The sequence below is a fragment of the Scomber japonicus genome, chromosome 20 (assembly GCF_027409825.1).
Source record: "Scomber japonicus isolate fScoJap1 chromosome 20, fScoJap1.pri, whole genome shotgun sequence".
NCBI lineage: Eukaryota > Metazoa > Chordata > Actinopteri > Scombriformes > Scombridae > Scomber > Scomber japonicus.
In genome coordinates, this window is record NC_070597.1 from 10,951,275 (window position 1) to 10,975,738 (window position 24,464).

General features: G+C 40.6%; 2 protein-coding genes across 2 annotated transcripts in view; one reads left to right on the top strand and one right to left on the bottom strand.

Annotated features, from left to right (window-relative positions):
- The window catches only part of dock1 (dedicator of cytokinesis 1), a 183,175-nt gene that overhangs the window by 81,443 nt on the left and 77,268 nt on the right, over positions 1-24,464 (bottom strand). The gene's annotated exons all lie outside the window — the stretch shown is intronic.
- LOC128380922 (inhibitory synaptic factor 2A) lies at positions 6,647-20,223 on the top strand. Its single transcript, XM_053340813.1, has 3 exons — positions 6,647-7,878; positions 13,768-13,839; positions 20,040-20,223. Exons 1-3 carry the CDS (start codon positions 6,647-6,649, stop codon positions 20,221-20,223), a joined length of 1,488 nt encoding a protein of 495 aa, XP_053196788.1.

Genomic DNA, 24,464 nt, shown 5'->3' on the forward strand with positions numbered 1-24,464 from the left:
GTGATCTGATGCATTCAGATTAGAGCAGGCTGCCTCTGCAGCATACATCCTTTTCCTGAGGTCTGATTACTATCCAGCCTGCATGTTCACTGACGTACGGACAACACGCTTCCTATGAGTTCATCAGGCTACTGAGAATCCACCTGGGTGGCACAAAGACAAGCAGCTACAGGAAGGAAAAAAACAACAAAGAAAACAAGTAAAATTCAGTAGGGAGAAAGTGAGTAAAAAATAATAAGGCTACTACAATATTTATTACTACTATGAACCCACTTTAAACAATAACATCAATAGAGGTGAAATGCTGAACACAAAATTGTGTAGCCAGTTCTGTATATGGAATTGCCAACTGCAAATTACATGTGTGGCCACATCCATCAGGTTTGTCAAGCAGTTATGAAAGATGTGGTTTCAATTCAAGCCATATTTCATACATTATATTTATCTGATTATACATTTATGGGACTCTCAATTTTAATATGCTGCACATAATGACACTTTTCTCTAGTTTTTCAACAGATTGCTGTAGAATCAAAATGGCAATTTAATTTCAGTTACCATACACTGAGATGTAATTGGATTGAAATGTGACGGGCTACGAGGTTACCTCACTTTGTTGCCCTGACCGTTTTTTGTAGGTTTGTGCTGTACTCTGACCAAACAATATGTTGCTGCTGTTATTTAGTCATTAGTGCAACACTACAACATGATGATTTAGAGGAAAATCTTTAAAATGGTGCTTGGCAACAGTGCAGCGGTCCATGATGACGGAGCAACAATTACTAGAAAGACAATCCCTTAAAATCCTGTGATTTCCAGTGCCCTTCCATCTTATGGCATTAAGCTACCATTAACTGACAAAGGATTTGCTGCGTTTGGTGTCGGCCTAATGCACTGCATTGCTGTTATCCCTCACACTGACCTGTGCAGTCAATCATTCAGCTATATATACTCTCACATCACACCCTGAGAGCATGGACACAATCTTGCTCACATGCTGTAGCAACAGACACACACACAGGAAATACAAATCAGCAATAAACCCCACATTGTCAAATGACCTTACCAGAACAACCTAAAGTAAACTATGAGCCTGCGTATCTTTTTACTGCATAATCAGTGTGCTCTTAAGAGACAGATCAAAGACTTTTCAAAACACTACTAAGCCCTGTGTAATTATGAGCGGAAGCTGACAGAGGAGAGAAAAGAGGAAAACAAAACAGGAGTAGATAAAGCTGGATTACAGTACATTTTGGAAGTTCCATGTCTGTGATGATGCTTCCACACTTATTTGTTCAGGCAGCATCTGAGACCATGCTGAGCTGTAATAATGTAAATATTGTTGCGATAGGAGAGCAAGAGTTTTTCAATTGATCATGTAGCATGGTGGCAGACTTCAAGTCCACTTTGTCTCTAATTCAGAAATGCACTGCAGGCTGCATTAATCTCACTGTGATTTCTTTCAGTATAAACTACAGCTGAGCAATTATTTAAAAGTTTGAGAAGGAAAGTATCATTTAATATTGCAGGATATATACACTGCATCGCCAAAAATGACACCCATATGTGACTTTTGGAAATCTTATTGCAAAACCTTGGGTTTAATGCGCTCTTATAAACAGTGTCCACTCTTCTAGGAAGGCTTTCCAAAATAAACTTGAACCTGGCTGCAGGGATTTGCTCCCTTTTAGTCACAAGAGCATTAGGCATTGATGTTAGGTGATAAGGCCTGGCCCACAGCTTACGTTCCAATTCATTCAAATTATGTAACTGAAGTCAGGGCTCATCAAACATTTTATATGGACATTACTTTGGGCACGGAGCATGGTTATATTGCCAGAAAGTTATAGCCACTGTTTTGTATAAAATCTTATTGTATACTGTGACATTAATGGGAAATCCTATATAGTACAAAATTTGCAGTTATTTTTTAAAATTGGTGCCCAGTGACAAGACAAAACTGAGAAAAAGTCTGTAGATTCTACACATTATTCCTATGGGGGAATCCTACAATAATGCATGGTGCATGTCCCGTCCAATTCAACGGTGTGTTTACAGAATGCAACCAGTGAGTACTTTACTAAGGCTTATCTTCATTTACAGAATGATTTCCTCATTGAGTCTACCAGTGCCATTGTGCAAGGATCATAAAACAAACAGCACTAGAATCAGTTATCCGAATCAATGAAAACTTACTGAGAGCTGTAACGTTACATAAACCAGAATCACTCTAGGGCTGCTGGTGCCAGTGAACAGTCTGCCATTTCAGTTTAGATTGGGAAACAATCATGCAGTGGCTGCTGCTGTTACAGCTCATGTGATCACTGCCTCCTCCACAGTCTGTGTCTGATTCCATAGTGCGATATTTAGACACGCAATCATGAGCCAATCAATCATGAAACTTGATTGTTGTTGCTTATTGTAGTTTTTTTTCTTCAAATATGCTGGTATTATAAAGTATTTAGTAGTATGATAACATGGCATATGGAGTGTTTTAGGAGATCCAGCTTTGACCTTGAAGGCACCACTACAGAAAACATTGTTGCTGTAGTTTTTCATTGCCTCTAACTACGTCAATGTATAATGTGCTGGTGCCAGAAAAAAAACAGATTTTGCAGCTGCACTGAAGAGACACTAAGAACATTGACAACATCTGCACACTTTATCCCCAATTCTGATAGAGATAAGGTTGAAAATTAGCAAAGTAGTCATTTCATGGAAGTTAGGGGTTAGAGTAAACAGTTTGTTCTAAGCTGCTAATCAAACAGCTACAACATATACTAAGCAAATATCAGGAAAAGATTTCAGTAATGTAAAAGAAATGAAGAGGATAATGGACAAACTCAATGAAATTGCATGCTAAATGCTTAAACAAGAAAGATTCTTGGGGCTGCTGTTGCTAATTGACATGTATAGCCATATTTTCAGCATTTAATCAATTCAACGGTTTTGTGATGCATACTATATTAATGAATTTTCCCTTCGGTGGAGCAGAAGCGATAAAACAAAATTAGTCAGGCACTAAGTTACGGTAAACATTCAATCCCCAGGATGAATCAGGACACTGAAATTTCCACCTTTTAAAATGTTACCCCTGGCAACGAAACGTTCAATTAGGCAACTGTCATTCACAAAACTGCTGACTCATTTGCTGTTTAAAATAATGCAAGTAATGGGGAACGCATTTTTAAATTCAAGGTGCGTTGCGTTAACTGAGCACGTGCTCCAAGCACAAAAAACATTAAAGAGAAATTAATTATATTACTGCAGTAATCTGGACTGTCTCCAAAGCTTCAAAGAAAGGCTGAATTAGCAGAGATAATCTTTCCAATAACTAGTCATGCTCAACAGGCTCTCACCATAGCAAAAATGCAGTTGTGTCCCTAGAAATAACCCAAATAGTGACCCATAGTATGACTGCCGTGAGAACTCTGCCTCTAAAACAAGGTCAGATGTGAACATGTCTGATGTGTTTTGCCATGCGTAGATGACTCTGTGAGGTCTGTTTTTGGTTTGTCCTACTGGGTAGATAATAGTGGGTCAGTCCACTTCACTAACTCGCCCCTAAATTTTAAAAAAAGGGATCAGGGCCACCCTAAAAAGGGGAAGTTGTCACAGCCTTGCGTGATGAGTCATGCTGTTTATGCAAGAGACCGGGGGTGGTGTTCCAACCTGAAGTGAAATACAAGTGCGGCTGCATTCGTCCTGGCCTGAACCCAAACCCAATGGGTAACAAATCAAATCAGATATATGGAGCTAGGGACAAATCATTCAGCCTGCAGTGCTGGCATGTCACAAAAAATGAATAAATAAATTTAAAAAAACATTTAAATTAGGTTATGATACAATACCACAACTCTATGCATCGTGGAGCCTGTGTGTAGGGAATGGAGAGTAGAAAAGTACACTGTTGTACGTGTACTCATATCTGATTATTTAGAACAGGGTGGCATTTCAAACGGACAGCAAATATAATTTTGAACATACTGAATACAACATTTAATATCTGCCCCACTTTTAATATTGTAGCAATCGCAACATTGGTCAACACTGACCTCATTTGGAGAAGCGATCTAGGGTAACATTTTAATCTCTTATTCAAAATGTCATCCATTGAACAAACAGAGAGATGACAGTGACACTGATGGACCAGGAGAGCACAGCCATGGTGGTGAATAGCTAATCATCTGGGAATATACGTGACGTGGTCAAACAGTCAGAGGAAGGAAGACAAAAAACAACAAACCTGGACTCAGAGATGAAGCAATGATTGTAAAATTAATGTGCTGAATTGTGCTATGTGCACTGATTCTTCCCCTTTACATCATTGTGTGTCTCTCTGCTTTCACAGCTCAATCAATCTAATGGCCAAGAGGGTCAGGAGTCATTAAGTGATTATATGCAAACAATACAAGGTGGAAATCTTGATTTCCAACACAGATCCTTTATGTTTCATCTAATACTACTGGGCACTTTTTTTCCTTCAAATGTCCCTGGTCTGTCTGTTTGTATAAGTGTACTGACTGGGCCTGATACTTTCTTTATAACTTATGAATATGATTTATTTTGTCCACTTCAAGTACTGTATGATGGAGTAAGTCTTGTAGGAGTCAGACGTCATAATAACCAATTACCTTTTGTAATACCTCATTGATAAACTTGTAAATAGTGTATTGTTTTTAAGAGGTGCCTTTACTATGACACTCTGTTACTTTGGGCAGAATATCTTGATAGTACTGTATCTTCAGCTACTCTGGGTTTTCCTAATGCCTTCCATGTAGGCCTTCTAAACAGTTTCCACAGAAAGTGCATTTTACTGTACTCCCTGGCCATTTCAACCCATCTGTAATTACCTGTCTGTTGAAAATCAAACAGACATCTGCCTGCACAGCAGAACGCTGCCATCTCTAACTTGTCTATATGGGCATGCTGTGTTGCTCTCAGCCAGTGTTTTCAGTGACATCACTGGGAAATGTTGGATGGTTTCATGGGAGGACTGTCAATCTGTAACATTGTTCGGTTCAACTGTCTGTAATGGCTTTTCAAGTTTCAAACTTGGGTTACATTTAAGAAAAATGTTGACTCTCTTCAAACATGATCGGATAGAGGTTCACAGATAAGAGTCCTGATGCCCATGAGATATTTGGCATCTAGCCTACAAGACAGGCAACACTGACAGTTAGTTATAATACATCAAGCAAAAATAATATTCACTGCAAAACTGTCTTGGTTTCTCATATTTAGTGTGCTTTGTATAACATATATTGCAGACCAATTACATAAAGATTATGCCAACATGTAAAATGATTGTATGTATAGATAATAAAAGCAGAGCCAGGATGATTTAGTGATGGAGATATCAGTGACACAAAATGTCCATTCTATAGCTCCCAGGTAAGTAAACAGACAGGTTTGAAATAGAAAGTCCTTCCCTGTTGACAGAGAACTGTCATGGTAGATAAGCTGACACAAATAATTGTCCTATCTGATTCAGCATCATGTCTCTACCATACCTGTAGTAGTGGGATAAGATAATTCATTATCTCTGCTTAGGATGTTTCCCCTTAAGGGTTTGTTATACATGTCTCTGACTAAAGTTTGTCTCTTTGCAGGTGTTGTCCCCATTTTTGCAGAATTTTTCTTGATTCTGTTCATTTATAAAATGGAAAATGAACAGACGGCAAATTCACACATGCTGAAGGAGTGCAAATGCATTCACAAATAGCCACAGAATCCTATTTTTATTTAATTAAAAACTGTGAAATGGAAAGGTCAGACAGTGAGGAGTCATGCTGAGCCTAATGAACTGTGGAAATAAACTGTGGATCTCAGGCATAATCTTTACAATAGTCAGCAGTATATCACTACCGTTAACTAATTGTGCTTGTGTGTGTGTTTATGACTATAAGTCCAGTGACTGAAAAGCTCCCATATAAACTGAGGTGTAAGCACTCATCAACTTTGAAAGTGGGAGAGGAGGAAGAGGAGGACAAGGAATGGGTTGTGAAATATCCTTCAACTGGCAATGATGAACGAAAGAAAATTAGGCCTAAATTGGAGTCTCTGGTTTCACAGAGAAGAAGATTAAATGCATCGTGGAAATCTGTTAGGATTATTTTTAGGGCCTGTTAAAACCATAACCCTTGCAGTTTTTCAGTAAATAAACACAGAAGGATTGGCAAGCATATAAAAGCCCTGAGCAAACTGCCGATAAAAAAAGAAAATGCAAGGTTTTTTCTTCAAGGGTAAATACACTGTGCAGGCATATGGAAACATAAGACCTCTGGCATGACATCTACACCTACACAACATCTTCAGTCTCAAACATAAAGAAACAACATAAAATGTCAAACTAAATTATTCCTGTTATACTCAATTATCAAGGGATTTGACTTAAAATATTTAAAATTGGCTCTTTTAAAGTGTGTATTTGCTATGATTTTTAGAATACATTATGGACAAGTGTCATTAATATTCATTGTGTTAATAATCATTAAATAACTGCACAGTTCGTCCCTACTCCCTAAGCTTACAGTGTGTGTGTGTGTTCTGTCAGGTGGGATGTAATACTCAGGCAAGGGTCTATGTCTAAGCCATTCATTACCAGTGATTAATACTACATCTTTTTCCATGCCTCTCAGGAAAAATGGTGAGCAAGGAAGGTGGCAAATGCATGCTCACCAACTCAGAGTCTGACTCGGAGGCAGCGCCCTTGCCCTCCACCTCACTGGCACTGGAGGTGAAGTATTCCCTGGAAGCCAGTCGACAGGTGCGGAAGAGAAACAAAGCCCTGCAAGTGCGTTTCAAGGATATCTGTGAGGCACAGAACGAGCAAAGGGAGGCGGAGTTGCAGGCAGTCGGGAAGGGTGGCAAGCCCATCTCGTACAAGGTGGCATACCGCAAGTACATGACCGTTCCTGCTCGCAGATCCATCCCAAATGTCACAAGGAGCACAGGCGTGCAGACGTCCCCTGACCTGAAGAAACGTTATCAGACCTTCCCCTTTGAGCGCAAGAAAGGCCACACCTTTAAACACGTGGCGGCTGTGGAAACTTATAAAGGTCAGAATAACGGTTTTGTCATGGAGGTGAAGCAGTCCAAGGCTGCTGAGCAGGGTTTAGATGAGGAGGAGGAGGAGGAGGAGGGAGCCTGCGGGGGGAGTGGAGTCCGGAGGACCAGGGCTCTGCTACATACTAATGAGTGCATTGCCACAGTGGAGCAGCACACTGCACCTGATGGCCTGTGCTCTGACGCTATGCTGCTCAGTTGCTCAGCAGACACAGACTGCCTTGCAGACACACCGGGAGGAGCTGGAGCACAGGCAGAGTACCAGCTCTGCAGTGTCCCGTCCAAAGCCAGGACAGGATTACAACACAGAGAGCTAGATACAGATCGCTCAGCCAAGAGGCAGCTGCTCAATCTGGAGGAGGGCTTGTCCCGAACCCTGCCGGACAGGGCCTCCAAGGTTACGGGCCCCATCGCCTGGAACTCCCTTACACAGGTGGAGTGCCTGGACAGTCCGTCTGTGCGGAGCAAGCGGAAGAAAAGCCTGCAGCTCAACGGGCTGCAGAGTGAGACATTGCCACGTGCCAGCGGAGGCTGTACAACACAGGCACAGTGCCACACAGGACAATTATCTGCCCGGCCTCTGCGAGGCATGGAGGAGCCTCTGTCACCCTGCGGAGGTGGTGAGGCTAGGGGGGCACAGCCTGACCCAACATTGGAGGCCTGCAAGCAAATAGTGCCTATGAATCAGGACGGGGATGTTAAAGCACAGCTCCAGGCCATGGAAAATCTCATCAGCTCCAGCCAAGAGACCATCAAGGTGCTTCTGGGGGTCATCCAGGAACTGGAGAAGGGGGAAGCCCACAGAGAAGGGTAAGAAATCTAACTTGTAGCTTGTGCTTTGTGCTAGGGATACTTTTTTTCCTCACAAAAATTCAGCTCAGGGTACCTGAAAATATAGAGAACTAATCAGATGCCAGTGCTCCCTTTTTCTCCCAAATGTAAAACATGCATACCTCACTGAGAAAAATTAAAGGGCCTGGTACTCATGGAGTTAAGCCACGGAAACATCAGAGACAGAGAACACATTCATGATTCAGCACGTACTATCCTGATGTGTCACATTATTTCTCGATCTTAGGGACAAGCTTGCATGTGTGACAGCTACTCGACAGAGCCTTGACTGAACCACCCAAAGAGTATCGACAAGGGATCACAGTGGCATGATGTGACTTTCACCTGGATGTGCATGTTTGATGACCTGTCATACAAAACACTGCTGATATGGATGTAGCACTTAAAACTACACCATATGTGTGAGATCAATATTAGCAGTAATGCAGCCTGTACAAACAGTATTTTTCTTTACAAATCATAATACTAGAACATTTTAAATATGTGGATGTGGGATGAATGAATTATTATGATGCTGAAGTAATGAATATGTTTATAAAGGAGGACAACACATTATTGAGTGACACTTATTTTACTCCTTAACCAAAATACTAAACTAGACATTGAACAATTGGCCTTACCCAGCTATACACCATGATGTTTATCTAGTAAGTCCAAGGCCATTGAAAAAGCCATGGCCTGTGAAAAAGCCATTTACTGTCCAATGGATACTGAGTATATACAAAAGGGCTGCAGATAGCATCTAGCCAGCTGAAATAGAGGATTGTCTATCCAAAGGGAAGAGGCAAACAAAATGGCCAATTTGTTGAGTGAATTGCTGGGGCTCCGCAATCAGATTCCTATCTGTTTTGACCAGCACTGTGGCAAGGTACGGGGCAAGAAAATCCATATAATCAACATCATACCAACCTGGAGTCCAAAACATGTGGGGATTACAAACACATACACACACACACACGTCTGTCAACCTTATAAGCAAGGTGCATACAACCACAAATGCTTCAAAGTGTATGAAAGCAACTCTCAGTATCAGCTTGACTGAAGTACATGGTAAAGCTCCTGTTCAACAAGGCTTAAACAAGGAGCAGATCTAACAACAGCCTGAGTTTACAGCATTTAAAAAGGCATATTATCCTCCTTCAATCTCGCAAAAGGCAACCTTAATCTCCTTATCACCAAACTCATAAAAGTGTTCTGTCAGTGAAAAAGTAAGCTGACATGTGGTGTGGCATGGGGAGACATCTTCTATGTGGTACTGAGCACATCTGGCTTATCAGATGTGTCTTAAGTGGCAGGTGGGGGAGGAGAAGGGGGAGGGGAGAGGAGGGAAGGAGAGCAGATGAGAGAGACAAGGAGAAAAGAGCAGAGGAGAGGCTTAATTTGTAAATGAAAATTAGTGACAAGTGAATAATGGGGCCATCTGGTCGAATACATAAAGAAACAACTACATTGTGTTCCTATACTTTAATTACAAAGGCCTACATTTAGTGAAAATCACTGAGCAGTGTAAGCTTCTTGTAATCCACATGAGCCCAACTGAACCTCTCTACTTTTCTATATAAGCACAGTCATCTTCTGGTAGTACATATTTCCAATTTCCAAATTTCTAGCAAGCCAAGCACAAATTCTGCTTTAGTCTCACTACATTAGCTCCATACTTCCGTTACATAAATGTCACTGACACAACAAATAGGGGTGCCCACAGGCTATAGGTGAATTGAGAATACAATTACATCTGATATATATATGAACTGCTTATGCTGTGTGACATTCATTTTTCATGGAAGGAAATACAACACTGTGGGCATTCATCACTACACATGTTCATGACATGCCGCTCGGTCAAACATTAAAAATCCTGAGGCAAATGTGCTGAGCCTTGTACGAAAACAATATCCGAGAAAAACAATAGAAAAGAAATGAGAAAAGGGGGGTTTGGTACTTTTGGAGTCTTTCATTGATTTCGGATAAATCAAACCAAAGTTCAAATCTGCCAAGCTCAAATATCTATTTCAATGAGAGACGAGTCATTGTGTCAGATGTCACGATGAGTTCACTGACCCTAAACATAGAAACGATGAGCCTCAGTCAATGTTTCTATGGAAAATAAACCCACATGTGTGAACCAGAGCTATAGGAAATGACAAGTGTATTGTCATTTCAACTGAAAACAAGCCATCCCACCACAGTTGCTGAACTAATCACAAACTGACCCTGAATCTGAGAGTGTACTGATTTGAACTGCTGAATCTGATTAGATGTTTTCCTATATGCATGCCAGAACACACACACACACATATACTGTATATCCCCTGAGTTAAGCTCTGCCCAGGGCATACAACACAGTGGGATGCAGTCCTCGAGTACATTATTGGTTGCATCCAACAGCACAAAGCCAAGGAATAAATTTGCTGTATCATCAGCCACTGTTGGCAAGCCATACCCAATTAATCACACTCCTGGGAACTTGTTGCTGGCCTGTCTATTAACACTGTGTATGTGTGCATATTTTTATGTCTTTGGACTCCCACCCACTCAGTGACCTTTGGGAGGGCGCACCTAACAGCACAAAGGAGAAGGAGGGGAGATGTGGAGGGGTATAAATATACTGTTAATGGCACTTTTGGCTTCACTCTCCCCAGGGAAGCCAGCTGAAATTATTTTTTCTTATCAGCTCAGCGTGTTAGAAGGGTGGGGAGTGACGAGAGATGGAGGGAGGAAGAGATCTAGACAGCATGAGGGGAAGAGACAGGGAGAGCAAGGCATTGGAACCCATGGGCTGCTCATCTGTTTGGAAAGTTGGGGCACCCTTGACCTTCCCTACTGCACTGCATTTGCAACTCCTCTCCACTGGCAATCCCCTTGGATTACAATTAATCCAAGTTACAAACTTCCAATAAACTTCCCCTTATCACTGCACTCATCCTCTTGTCAGACTCTCCCCATTACGTCATTCTGCTACAGTGTAAAATAAAATGATTGGTATCAACACCTTTAATATACCTGTCAGAACATATAGAGCAGAAAGGAGTAGATAAGGAGGGTAAATTTATGATAGTGGTTTAATTTTTAATAGTGTCGCACCTCATGGGTAGAATTACAAGAGTCCCTGAGAGAGAACTGAAAAACTGCCTCTGCTACTGCAAAGATCAGAGACTAACTAAATATTAACCATATATTAACTACAAATATATTATATATATATAGCTGCAAGAGGCATAAGAGCGGTCCAAGCACATCATTTGACATTCTTGCACTGTACAACTGCTGAACAACAAGAGGTCACAACAGATGGTGAGAAACAGGAGAATGCAAACACCTTAGTGCCTGGATTTGAACAGGTGACCTCACAGTTACAAGACATGTGTTTAAACCACTAGACCATCATGACAGCACAGCTCTCACTAACAGCACTGACACTAAACATTAACTTAGTTCTGCCTACAATTAGTGAAGTACTGCATTGAAGTCGATGATAGTGAATGACTTGATCTCGGACCTACAGTACCACCCAAACATATGCACCTAGTTTGGTTGCAATAGTTTAACTTAAGTTTGATTTATGAGCTTTTAAGTAAAATTGAACTTATAGATAGAGGTTTAAATAAGTAAAATTTTTAAAATGGATTGATATATCGCAACTTAAGATGAGTGAAATCTATAGATGATTGGCCCAGCGGTTTTTGACAAGATTTCAAATATTGGATTTTGAGAGTAGACAGCCAGTGAAGCAAAGATGCAGATTACTCAAGATTAAAGTGAAGAAAGAATTCTGATCCTACGTGAAGCCGTTTGAGCCGATTGTGAAAATGTAAACTTACTTATTACAGTGGCACTTGAGTTCAATGAGCATTATTGTATGTGCCTGAGCAGTGGGTGGAACTTGCAACCCACCTGCCAATTGTTCTGTTTTTTGCTACACAAACACTTTTGGCAGATAAAGAATACAATAATGAGAACAAGAACAATAGGGTTCCATCACCTTCACTGCTTGGACCCCTAATTAGGAGCAATATCCAATGGCTTTAGGAGGAGTGTTGCATGCAGTCTTAAGAAACCTGGTGACAGTGTTAAAGCACATTACAAAAACAAGCCATGCAATTGTAAGATATAGCCATGTGGATACATTTTGTTTTATTTGCCAAGGTTTTGAGATGGCTAACTCTAAAGCTTCTGCTGCCTAACCCAGAACAGTAAAGGTTAACTGAATTTCCTTTGTGTTGCTCACAGCATTGAAAATTACATTTAATAAATTCCTTGATAGAGAATGCTTTGAATGAAAACTATTCACAGTGAGTTCCATGGATTATCCAAATAAACCAAAACCATATCAATGGCTGGGTACCACTATTGTAAGCAAGAGTATGTCTTTTGTATTTTGGTTGAACTGACCTCACAGTTAGTCAGTTTCATGGGTTCATACCTGTCTACCAAAGTGATATCAACACAAGAGATTGAGAAATTGATTTTACAAAGAGTAAGTCAATAAATAATGCCTGTGATGACTACAAATGCCTCCATCTGGTTATATTGCATAGCTAAGAGTGACCCTACCTGAAGGAGAGTGGTTGTTGAAGGACAATACTTGGGGGGGGGGGCAGCTGTATGAAGGATGACATTTTACACTGGGTTTACTAGCTTACTTTCTGTTGATGCAGCAGTACAGTTCATAACCATAAAAACCAAACAGCAAAGGATTTCCTTCTTGTCTGTGCCATGGGCGAAGTGAGCCTACAATGCAATATTAATTACAAGGAGAAACACTGTCAATCAATATGCACATTTCCACATGCTAATCCAATAAAAAAGCCATTAAGCCTTTGAAGCATGTAGCCACATAGTTCCAACACCTGGTCTTAAGCTGCCCCTTGAGAGCTTTAATGGCAACTTGGTTCATGACAGTATTTTATCTCAGAGACAACTGATGATAGAACATTATATAGACGCACAGGATATGATATAATAGGATATTGATGGGTTTGAGTGTGAATTTGGTGAATCGATATCACAATGCAATCAAGATGGACTGACAGTATAAAGCCAAAGGGATGCTGTCCTAAACAAAACTGTAAAATTTTATCTGCTTAGAAGACCCATTTAATTTTTTCATTGATTCCAGGTTATAAAAATGTTCATACGGAAGATAATTCATAGTGGATGCTGTATTAAACTATCTTGCACAGAATGGAATTCATCATTGGTGAGAATCTCAAGTGTGAGTAAAGGGCTAACAGTGGAGGAACAACGTTTTTAAACAATGGTTAATTACTGGACCATACTTTAGTTGAGAAAATGTATCAAGAACTGTTATCATATTAAATTAAGCAAAAACCTAACCCTAACCAAACATTAATTGGTTACATTTTTCAATATTTTGGGGTTTGGACCCATTTTCCAATCAAATAAGCCATTTTTAGACATCACATAATGCCCTAGGAAATTGTGATTTAAAATGTTCTCACATTTATATCAAAAAAGAGATCAAGAGATTAAGTGATACTGAAAAAATAAGCAGTCAATGAAGTTTATGTACTTGTAAGGTTGTGTTGACAATCCTGACATAAGTCCTTGATGAAACTTTCAATGCAGACCACAATCTCATCCTGTATACCACTTTGCCTTATCTGACCTCCAATCAGTCAACCACAGCTAATGGCTGACACCGGGTTCTTTGCTGCTCCGGCTGCCGGACGCAGGCCACTCAGGAGGGCAGCGTGACTCCTCATCACCCTCATTTACTTCAGTCCCATTAACGAGGAATGACAAACAAGATGAGAAAGGAAGGTGTGAGGGAGCAGCTTAACAAGTCCTGTAATTACTCATTCACGACTCTTATCTTCTCTACAGACTCTCCTATCGAACCGGACAGGACACGGCTAACTGTGACACATGCCGGAACAGCGCATGCATTATTTACAGGTTAGTGGTCATTCCTCTTCAAAGACACGATGATCCAAATGTGCCCTGTCCTTTCTCCTTGAGGGAAAGTGAACAGGTGGAAAGGGGACAGGAGAATGGAGGAGAATGGAGGGGAAGGGATAGGGGACAGAAGACTAATGTGGATGCTGTTAATGAGAACAAGAGGACATGTGACATTTACACACCATGCTCTCTCTCTGAATCTATACATCTTTGTCTGCCTCTTCCGATAACACCCCTTTATTCACTGAAGGGTGCTTAGCAGATGTAGGGTTAGCCACATCAGAGACAAAGGGCACAAGGCGGAAAAGCACAGACAATACACTATGCAGAATGGGTGAGCACAGGTACACCAAAGGTTAAATTAATTACCAACCAAACATCATGAAATAGCATCACTATGTGCTGTTGCCAAGCCAACTGAGGCTCTGCATACTTTCAAATTCAGTTCAATTTATGTGACAACCAGCAGACGTGAGTCCAAAGTCATTAGTCTTCCAGAGGTAATAGTTATATTTTTATGAAGGGGTGGGTGTGTGTGTGTGTGTGTGTGTGTGTGTGTGTGTGTGTGTGTGTGAGTGAGTGAGTGAGTGAGTGAGTGAGTGAGTGAGTGAGTGAGTGAGTGAGTGAGTGAGTGAGTGAGTGAGTGAGTGAGTGAGAGAGTGAGAGAGAGAGAGAGAGAGAGAGAGAGAGAGAGAGAGAGAGAGAGAGAGAGAGAGTGTGTGAGAGAGAGAGAATGTACTTTACATAAGCTAATGTCTTTAGTTTTGCAGGTGTTTGGTCAGACACAAAAAAGGGTTAGGCCTGATAGTGGTACAAGATGAAAAGTCTGGGATCAGCAAAGTTACTCAGATTTATTCCCTAGGGACATTAAATATCTGCTGCAAATTTCACAGCAATCTTTGCAATAGTTGTTGAGATGTTTTCAGTCTTGACCAAAGTGGTGGTCCAGCCTACTGAACGATGCTGTCATCTCTGGAGCCACAGTGGCTGTTGTGGCTTAAATGTATAGTTTAATCATAGAACAAAACTAATAAGTACTTAAAGCCGGAGTGCAGGACATTTGTCTCTCCCTTCTGGCAGCGAGAGTCTCTGGGTGCACATTCAAACAGCCATTCCCACCTGATATGCAATTTAAAAAGTCTGTATAGTGAAATACAGAGAAATGTATCTGATGGTGATAAGCTTAATCAGTATTGCGTGGATGTAAAGGTTTGGATGTAACAATGCAGGTTTAACGCTAGGGCTGCAACTAACAACTACTTACATTATCAATTAATCTGTCAATTATTTTCAATAAATCGATTAGATGTTTGGTCTATAACATGTCAGAAATCACTGTTTCCCAAAGCCTAATGTGCACCATCAAACGTCTTGTTTTGTCCCGACCAACAGTCCAACCCAAAGATATTCAGTTTATTACCATAGAAGACTAAATAAAAGAGGAAATATTCACATTTAAGGAGCTGGAACTAGATCATTTTAGTTTGTTCCCCTCCACTAAAAAATGTTTTTCCCCTTGTTACTTCATATTCATGTGTGAGCTTCACTGTGCAGAATGATGTATATGCAGAGTTTGACACTAGAAGGCACATTTCACATTCATTTACAGAAGAGAGAAAGTTTCTCTGTGCTTGCCTCAAGTCAAAGTTTAAGGCGTGTATATTTGTGACATCACAACTAGTTCACTAGTAGAAGTGAATTGTGGTTCAGTATTCAACTTACAAGTATGACCTGATTAATTTTCTGTATATTGACTGATCGGCTAATCATTACAGGCCTGCGTGTGCACGTGTCAGGTTGTTTTTCTGTTTGGTACTTAAAAAAAGTGTAATACCAACATTCAAAAAGGACAGAGGGGAGAAAGATGGGAAAGGAAAGAGATTTAAAGAGAAGGAGGGTGAGAGGCGATCAATAAAACAGTTTTTAGTGGACACTGCTGTTCCACTCAGTCAGCATTTCACCTCTGAAGAACCATTTTAATCATTTTCTATCTACTGCTCTCAATAACTGATAAGCCTCTGGCCAAACTTCATTCGCCTCCTAAAAACGAAGGAGTAGGGTACAGCTGTTCTGCCTCTGATGTCTGAGCAGAGGAAGGTGCATCATCTCGTAAAGTGTTAAGAGTGTGTTTAAATCTTGACAGGTCCCCCGCATAGCTGCAGGGTGGACAACAAGGCCGGAAGCTTCGATAACAATTCAATGACAGCGAGATGAAGAGAGTTACGGCACATGATGTGAAGGACAGTGGAAGAGCACAACACGGCATGGGGCGATTAAGGGACAATGGGTAGGGTACATGAATAAAGGATGGATGAAATAGGACAGACTGCTGAGATGGGAGCTCGCCTGGTAATATAAATTACTCAGCACCATGCTTAATGCTAACTCTGTGTGATTTGGCCCTGAGGAAGAGAAGGCCCAGCTCCCTCTGGTCTACCTATCCACTATCTCTGCGGTACCTGCATGAGTAAAGACCAACTGTGATGGCCTTGTGGTCTCAGCCTCTTCAAAGTCAAGAGACATTCACTAACCATTCCTCCAAATCTGTGAGCACAAACTGCAAGGTGATAACAAGTCTACATTTAAAAAAATATGAGCAATTCCATTTTAAAGCTCTTTTTTGTTAAGGTATTCCTGGCAGCTCAGAGTGTACCTGTACTGATTTACTGGTGTGCTGGAAAAGGTGTTTCATTTATATATCACCATGACCTGAATTCACAATGAAGATTTAAAATATGCAAAATGCAGGCTGCAATAAAAAACTATCATTAAGTGGGTCCATTGAATATGAGCCAATTATATGTACGTGTCAGTGAGATGTCCAACATATCTGTCTTACCTAGATTTCCCTTACCAAAAAATCCCCACAGAAAGAAAATGATTGAATATTATATAAAGGTATCACAGACAAGGTCGGATCTGATTTGTTCTTTGACTTGGTCGGGGCTGATCATGCACACTCAACTGTCTGCAAACAGGCACTATATTAACATCAAAACCACACATTTGGCTTCCTAGAGCTGCCAAAGTCAATTGAAACGCTTCGTCTGTGGAGGAAGTGCAAAAAACACAAACTCAGTAAAAAATAGGTTCTCGTTTTTGACAAACCTTGCCGGGTCTGGCAGGGTTTCAACTTAATAAAAGGGTTAAATTGATTGTTAAATTGAGATGAGTTCTCCTTGAAGAGACTCGCTTGGCATGGTAAATTGTGCTGATTGGACACAGAATCAAATATAGCAGTAGTATTCACACATGCAGGAGGATTAAATGGCAATCTAATTACTCAGATCTCCATGAAAACAACCTCTCTGGAGGTGGAGGAACACAGATAGGAAACAGAACCATGAAGGAACACACGGTGTACATGTGGAGGATAGATGTCTCTGATATCTATTAGGATTTTTTGTGAGTATGTCTCCGTCTCTGTGCCAGGACCAAACTCTTTTTTTTCCAGTTTATCATCTCTATGACCACAGTGGACATATGGATCTATAAATCATATTAAGGCAAGCCAGTAAGGAGCCAGCCATGCGCTCTTTAGCATAATCAATTTATTCAGTAACACATGGCATCATCTCAAAGTCCATCCTTAGCATAACAACAGTACCAGATCAATACAGTGTTGTAGTCCATCTATGGACATGGACTTCAAACACAATACACAAGCTGCTAGTCTCCTGTCCTTGTCAGGTCTCAACTTCCTCATTTTGAACCATCTTGTAATCAGTCCGTCTTTCACTCAGTAACTTTCTCTCAATGTGTCACTGTTTCTTCAGAATGTGTTATCTCCTCCTAACAGCTAACAGTGTGTGTTCAAATGAACTTGGGGATTCAGTGCTTAATACGATGTGCATGACATTGAAACAGAATGGGAGAGAAAAGGGATGAAAAGATTATTGCAATTCATTCTATCTTGCCAGGTGATGTAATATCGGTTACTGAGAAAGGTGGGGAGAGGGGATGAAAAAAAAAGTCAGTGAGCAAGCATGAGAGACAAACAAAGAGAAAGGCTGGAAGGGAAGAAAATGAGACAGACAGGATGGTGCAGAAAAGCCGGGGATTTGAAATGCATTCCACTTATTTCAAGACTACAGGCATTAGGTCACGATGTGTCTTGACGCAGAAACCCTGTAATCTAATTTTCCTCACATTGCATTTATATGGGCTAATGTGCAGATAAAACAGGGAGATAGCGGATTTAAGCGGTTGTGATTAAGCATGTTGATGGGGGAGGAACCCACCAATGGGTACCATGGTTCACAATGGACTACTGTGATGTCCCATCAGTTCAATTTTGTCATTAACTGACTGGAAACTGCAGCTGGTCATTAAATAACTATCTGATGGTAAAACATTCTTTGGATAGCACTGTGCAGTGCACATAGATTTTTAGAAAAAAAATCAACAAAAGAATGGGTGTTTAAAAGAAGGGAAAAAATCTCAAATCTATTGTGAGACTATGAAAATCAATTAAACATTGCTAAGGGCTGAAGAGCTGATTATATTATAACATATGGAAATTACTGAGCAGCAGGGCTGTCCTACCACAGGACTCTGCTCGGTGAAGATATCTCTTTTTACAAGCATAAGGATGTTTTCCAGCATGGTGGCAAGCTGGTTACCATAGCTACAAGAGTGATCCTTGGTAGGACAGGCACTGTGAAGGGACAGTGAGGACAGTCAGGAAGAGCACAATCACACCGGAGGAAGATAAGGGAACAAAAAAGAAGGCAGGGTGAGAATGTGAAACAGGGAGTCAGAAAGGGAATGAAGGAGACAATGATAAAGGCTCAGATGTTTAAAGTGCAGTGGAGGGAAGGTGAGAGGTGTGCATGTCAATGAATGAGATTGGGTGGGGAATGGACAAGTGTCTTTTTTTTTGCAAACTCCTTTTGAAAGTAGGAACATTGCATAAACAGAGTGAATGACTAAAAAGAGAGACAAAGCAAGAGTGGGGGAAAGATGTTAAAGACTGACTAGGTCCAAAGTGCAAGGAAGCTTTAGCAGATTAAAGTCCCTCTACACTTGCCACAGCTGAGGCTGTAATCTGAGTTTCACTTAACAGAATCTGGTAGTCAGATGTGCGCGGGTGTGGGATTACAATGATGGCTGGTCCAGATAAATCCCCTAGTACCCTGGGGGAACGTGGAGTAAACTGAGAAGTGAAAGGCTGTGTTTGTATACTCTGAATATATTCCCATTACCTTTTGCTGGTGTTTTAATGTTATGCAGGGATCAAAGCAACATGACAAACTCAATTCCTGAAAGGCTCACGTCAATATCCATGCTCTGATCTCAGTTTTAGTAAAGCAAATGATCTTCAGTCCAACGCCCTCCTCCAGTGACCGAGCACTCTTAACCAGGGGGAAAAAAGGGAAAAAAAACAACAACTAATGGGCTTCCCTCTCACTTCATGAATCATGATAAGAATGCAGATAACAAAAACGACAGCAGAAGCAGCAGCCAAAGTGGGCAGCCAGATATGATCAAAAACCATCTCAATTTCGAGACATTACTGGAAAAAAAAGGATGAGGTAAAAGAGAGAAATGTAGGTCACTCTGCCAGGCTGAGCAGCACTGTGACAGATGCCTGTGCAGGGGTCAAGTGAGAACAGGCCACAACGAAGATATTTAATATGGTTAGACGGGGAGTGTGCCAGTCAAAACATGTCAAGTTAAAAGTAGTTTGAAAGAGAAAAGAGAAAACCTGATTGCTTTCAGTGTTGATGAAGGGCAAATACAACGTAAGATTGATCAAATAAAGCATGTACCCGGATCATTTGTGGAATATTTCAAAACAGGGGAGACAATGTAAAATAACTGGCACCTGTCCAAACAGCAATTCCAACATAATCTACATTTCCATAGTATTATTGCATCAGTACATTAACATAGCTACACTATACTAACAATTCTCTTGATTCTCTTCCTCTGACTTTCTCTTTTAAGCAAAAAAAAAATGTCATTACTGTTTTATTCATTCTGATAGAATCTGCAAACATTTCACAATAAAAATGTTCCTTTCAAGGACAAGTATTGCTATTGTTGAGATTTTCTGGAAGGGTTTTAATGTGACATAAATAATGGTAGTGTTTGGGCTGCAGCCTCAGCTACAAGTAGGAGCAGATGAGAAAACAGGAAGGCTTCCAACTAAAATACTACACAATATATGATCAAATATCTGTGTCCCTTTACAGTGTGGAGCTAGACTTCAAGCAGCAGGAGGACAAGCTGCAGCCACTAATGAAGAGGCTTTGCCCTACAGATGACACCCACTTCGCCCCCCTGTCTTATCCCCAGGAGGCCTTCACCTCCACCCCAAAACGCAAGTCCAAACCTGACTCCAAGAAGCATGCTCGCTGGAAACTTTGGTTTCTGTGAAAACACAGGACTGTCTCCTCTTCTTCTGCACAGGATTAATACGTCCATCTTGTTGTCAAGTTTTGGCTCATCATTTTCTTGGTTTTGTTTTTTTTCCAAGTCACATCAGTTCGGCTTTTTGTAGACCCAGTAATCAGTAGTAATGGAGAGCTCCACCACTGGATACTGAACCCCTTCCCAGAGATGACAGGATGTGTAATGGGACAAAAGTGTGGATTCCATGGAAAATTCAAAATGTCAAGCTTACCAAAATGGATTCAGAGTTATTTTGAACATATTCCTTCAAAAAGGGTGTGAAATTACACCAGTGCAACATATTTGGAGATCAGCAAGGTGAGAAGACAAAATTTCATTTTCCTCTGTCTATTTGCATATATTTTTCTAGCAGACGTCTACCAGGTCCTATTCTGTAATAATGGGTCAGTGACCGTCACATTTCTATTCACCAGTTGGGACTTTGTCTATCTTCCCAGCCTCCAGGAGAGGCTGGCAATTCAACCACGATGCTCTGAGGTCTACATCAACAGCATATCACCGTACTGCAAAGCACAATTAACACTGTTCAGGATACATTTACTCCAGAATAATGGAAATGAACTATTTTGAGTATTAACTCACACGTGTAGATCATCTATTAACATGCCAGAATGAAGACTTTCATAATATCTGAAGAAGAGACGTAATGGACAAAGAAAGCAAAGAAGTTTATTGGAGTTCTATGATCAAATTTCTATCCATTGCTAAAATGTCTCCTTGAATCAACTGACTTTGAAGTAAAGAATGAATAAATAACACTTATTTTCTTAATAACATTTGCAAAGTTAGACGTCAATGTACCTTTTTCTATATAAATATATATCTATATACATTCACCTTAAGGTTTAGTGGAATATATTTATTGAGCTGCAGTAAAGGGGGCTGTGTATTTGAAAAACTAAAGTGCGTACAGTAAGAGGTAAATAATTTCAGATGAATTCCTTTTAAAGCATTAAACTTAGTTCTTACTAATCTCACAGTGAATACAGTCATTAAAACTCGATACCCTGAATTAAAAGGAACCGATATGGTCAACTTAGTATAAAACTATAGAGAGTTGTGGCTCAACACACACAAAAAAAGTTTAAAGATCCTTTCTTGTTTCCATGACGACACCTGGTATAATAAATGATGTTGGTTCTCAGCACATGTGAGGGGTAACAGAAGATAGTTGTGATTGTATTGCTGCAGTATCCTGCATCAGCTACTACATTAGCTACATGAAAACCAAGCCAGAATGACTGAATGTGCCACCTCTGTTCACAACCAGGGCTTCTACAGTGCAGGGTGGCAGGCGTGTAGCCTTGCATGCTTTTTACAACCCTCAGATTTTGCAGGACATTTTCTAGCTTTTCAAGAAACAATTTTTAAAGAGAATGATGATTTTTTTGTTCTTTCTCCCGTTTTTAAAAAATGTCTAGCTCCTGCTCATCTCTTCCCATTTATTGGACTAAAGTAAAAACTCATGTAGTAAATCCATACAGGGTTCAAAGACTATGTATAGCCAAAATTATATTTGCATTCACTATAAACTGATATTTGTTATATAGCATAAAATAGGGCTAATACCATTTTAATAAGTGGGAAAGCAGCCAATATCTAAAAGAAAACATTAAGTTAATAGTGTCTGCAGGAGCATAAAACCGAAATCACTCTCAAAGCCAAAAACACTGCCCCGAAGAGGAAATGCGCCAAAGTGGTTTCAAGGGCATGACAGTAACATCTTTACCTTCCATCATAACGATCTACAAGATATCACTGGTTTGACTGTCACAAGCTTCAACATGCTGCTTTCTGTTGGCTACATGTGATTCACACCTTCACTCTTGTACATGCCAGATTGGTTTCTTTCAGTAGTTATACTGTAGCATCAAGAGAGAACTAGATGTTTATCTGTACCTTAAAGAAGTGCAATTGATTTATTATGTGCAATACTGTGTATTTTATACTGTTTTCTTTTTTAAAAAAGAAAAAGAAAAAAGAAATAAAAACAGACATCCACTGAGCTCTCAAAGTCTGAAGTAAACTGAGTATCATTTGCTGATCATCAAGCGCATATAAGTTAAAGGGTCAGTCTGGCCAAATTTTGGAAAGCATGTTCTTTCTTAGAACTAGTGGTATCTGGCCATGTAAAGAGTTTTGGTTTAATTTGACCCAGTGTCTGTGGGTTATCCAAAGTAACCAGGACATTTCCCCCAAAATGTAGGCAAAGACATACTATTGATGAATTGTTTTGATGTTAAGTTTTGCTTTGAGCACCACAAACATATTTTATTCACCTCCAATTAGTGGGATGGAAGTAGAAATATCATTGTCTTATACCCCAAAACTTGGACAAATTAAACAAACTATCCAAATGGCTGAATACCACAACAAGTATTTGAGAAGATGTGTGTTTTCTTTGGAATTTTGATAAACAGATTTTTTACAAATTGGGATGATTTTATATAGTGCGTAAGGTCTGACAATTTTGTATGCAAAACTATCAACACTGCTTTTCATAAGATGAAAAGCAGGAGATGAGGTTGCAAATACTGAAAATCAGCCCCAGATCTCTTTAATGCAGCGGTGTGGCACAAGACGAGAGCAGAATAAAACAGAGGGATGAGCAGCTAAAGGCTTCTGATGCACAAAGTCAACCTGCTTTGGAACACGCTGAACCACAGCTTACACTCAAAGCACAGTTCTTGCCCTTTCCATCCTTACTTTAATGTCGTCTAAGGGGATTTACAGGCACGTCTGTGTGCTTGTGCGTATACGTGGACCTTCTGAATGTTAGCACAGACCAGCACTGAGGTGAAACCATGGGGTAAACTGGGGACAGGGCTCTGAGTAAATGCCCCAGAGCTGCAGAGTCACCCTCACATGGATGCATGAAGCTACACGAACCAGTGTTGCCTGAGGGCAACACTGCTCCCCTACCCTTACCTCTTCTCACCCATAGCAAGGCCATTTCCACAGGGATTCCCTTAGGTGAATGTTTACAGCACTGTATTGAGGTACAAACAAGACACAAAGTGCAGCTTCACATCTCACTTTTACACTCTTTAACAGCAGTCTTCTGTGGTTTGAAGGCGACAAACATCAACATGCGGATCCCCACAGGTTTCACACAGAGCTGGAAGTGAGCATGCGTCTGACATGGGTCATCACAGGGTCAATAAACCCCAGAGGATACTAAGTCAAAGTTTCGGGGAGGGGAGGAGAGGTGAGGAGAGGTGCAGTGAGTGAGTGATAAGTAGATGTTTGAGGCATTATGATGCAGTGCCATATCTCACTATGCTTCTTTTTTTCTCTGAGAGCTCTGCAGCAGTCTGGCCAGCAAGAGAGAGAAAGAGGGATGGTGGGAGGGAGAAGTCAGTAAAAGGGGAAGGAAGGGAGATACTGAGAGAAATATTTGGACAGAAACTGATAAAGACCGAGAGATAAAGAGAGTGAGTGATGCAGAGAGCCCGAGATACTAAGAAGTTTCTGATCTGAATAGACGTCACTGAGATGTTGCAATATATTCAGTCAGTGGGTGCATACAGCAAAGAACAAGCTCCGGCCCCTATAGCCGGTCAGCCCCATACTGTCAATCAATAACACAGTCCGTCCCCCTGCAGCTTTCCACTCCATTCATTCTGCACACTGCAGGAAAATCAGCAGGATAACTGAGAAGCACTGTAGCTAACTACAAGTGCAACCTGTTGTCGGCTAGTCCTCAAAACTGAAAAGTCCATGGGGTCATTTAGATTACAGTACGTGTCTAGAAATGTTTACAATTTAACCTCAGGTCTGTTAGACATAATGTAATATGTTGACATTTAGGTGTTTGCTGACTATGCATTAATAAATACTCAAAGGTCAGTATGGCTAACACAACAATTTGGTTTGGTTGAGACTTAAAAAGCAGAAAATAAGTGTGCAACATGCCGCTTTTTCCAAGCTGCAGCTTCCCATCAGTGTGTGACGACATGTAATTCAAGGGCATGAAGGTAGAACGTGGTCATTTTTTAGCAGGGGCAGCCAAAATGTTTCTCCTACTATCCTAATGTAAATATATTCACAACAACGACTCATCTCGACCTGTGCGAGGGTGGACACGAGTGTAACGATACAGTCTGCTCGGTTGTCCGATGATGCAAATGTGTGCCGATGCTGTGTCTAAGTCCCTAACAGCCGTACTACTGCAGTGACAACACACAACAAGACTGACGCCCCCG

Excerpts from the sequence above, each read along its gene's own strand:
- LOC128380922 (XM_053340813.1), top strand. The coding sequence starts at position 6,647 with ATGGTGAGCAAGGAAGGTGGCAAATGCATGCTCACCAACTCAGAGTCT. Across the intron at positions 7,879-13,767 it reads GGGGAAGCCCACAGAGAAGG|ACTCTCCTATCGAACCGGAC; the intron begins GTAAGAAATCTA and ends TCTTCTCTACAG. Across the intron at positions 13,840-20,039 it reads AGCGCATGCATTATTTACAG|TGTGGAGCTAGACTTCAAGC; the intron begins GTTAGTGGTCAT and ends GTCCCTTTACAG.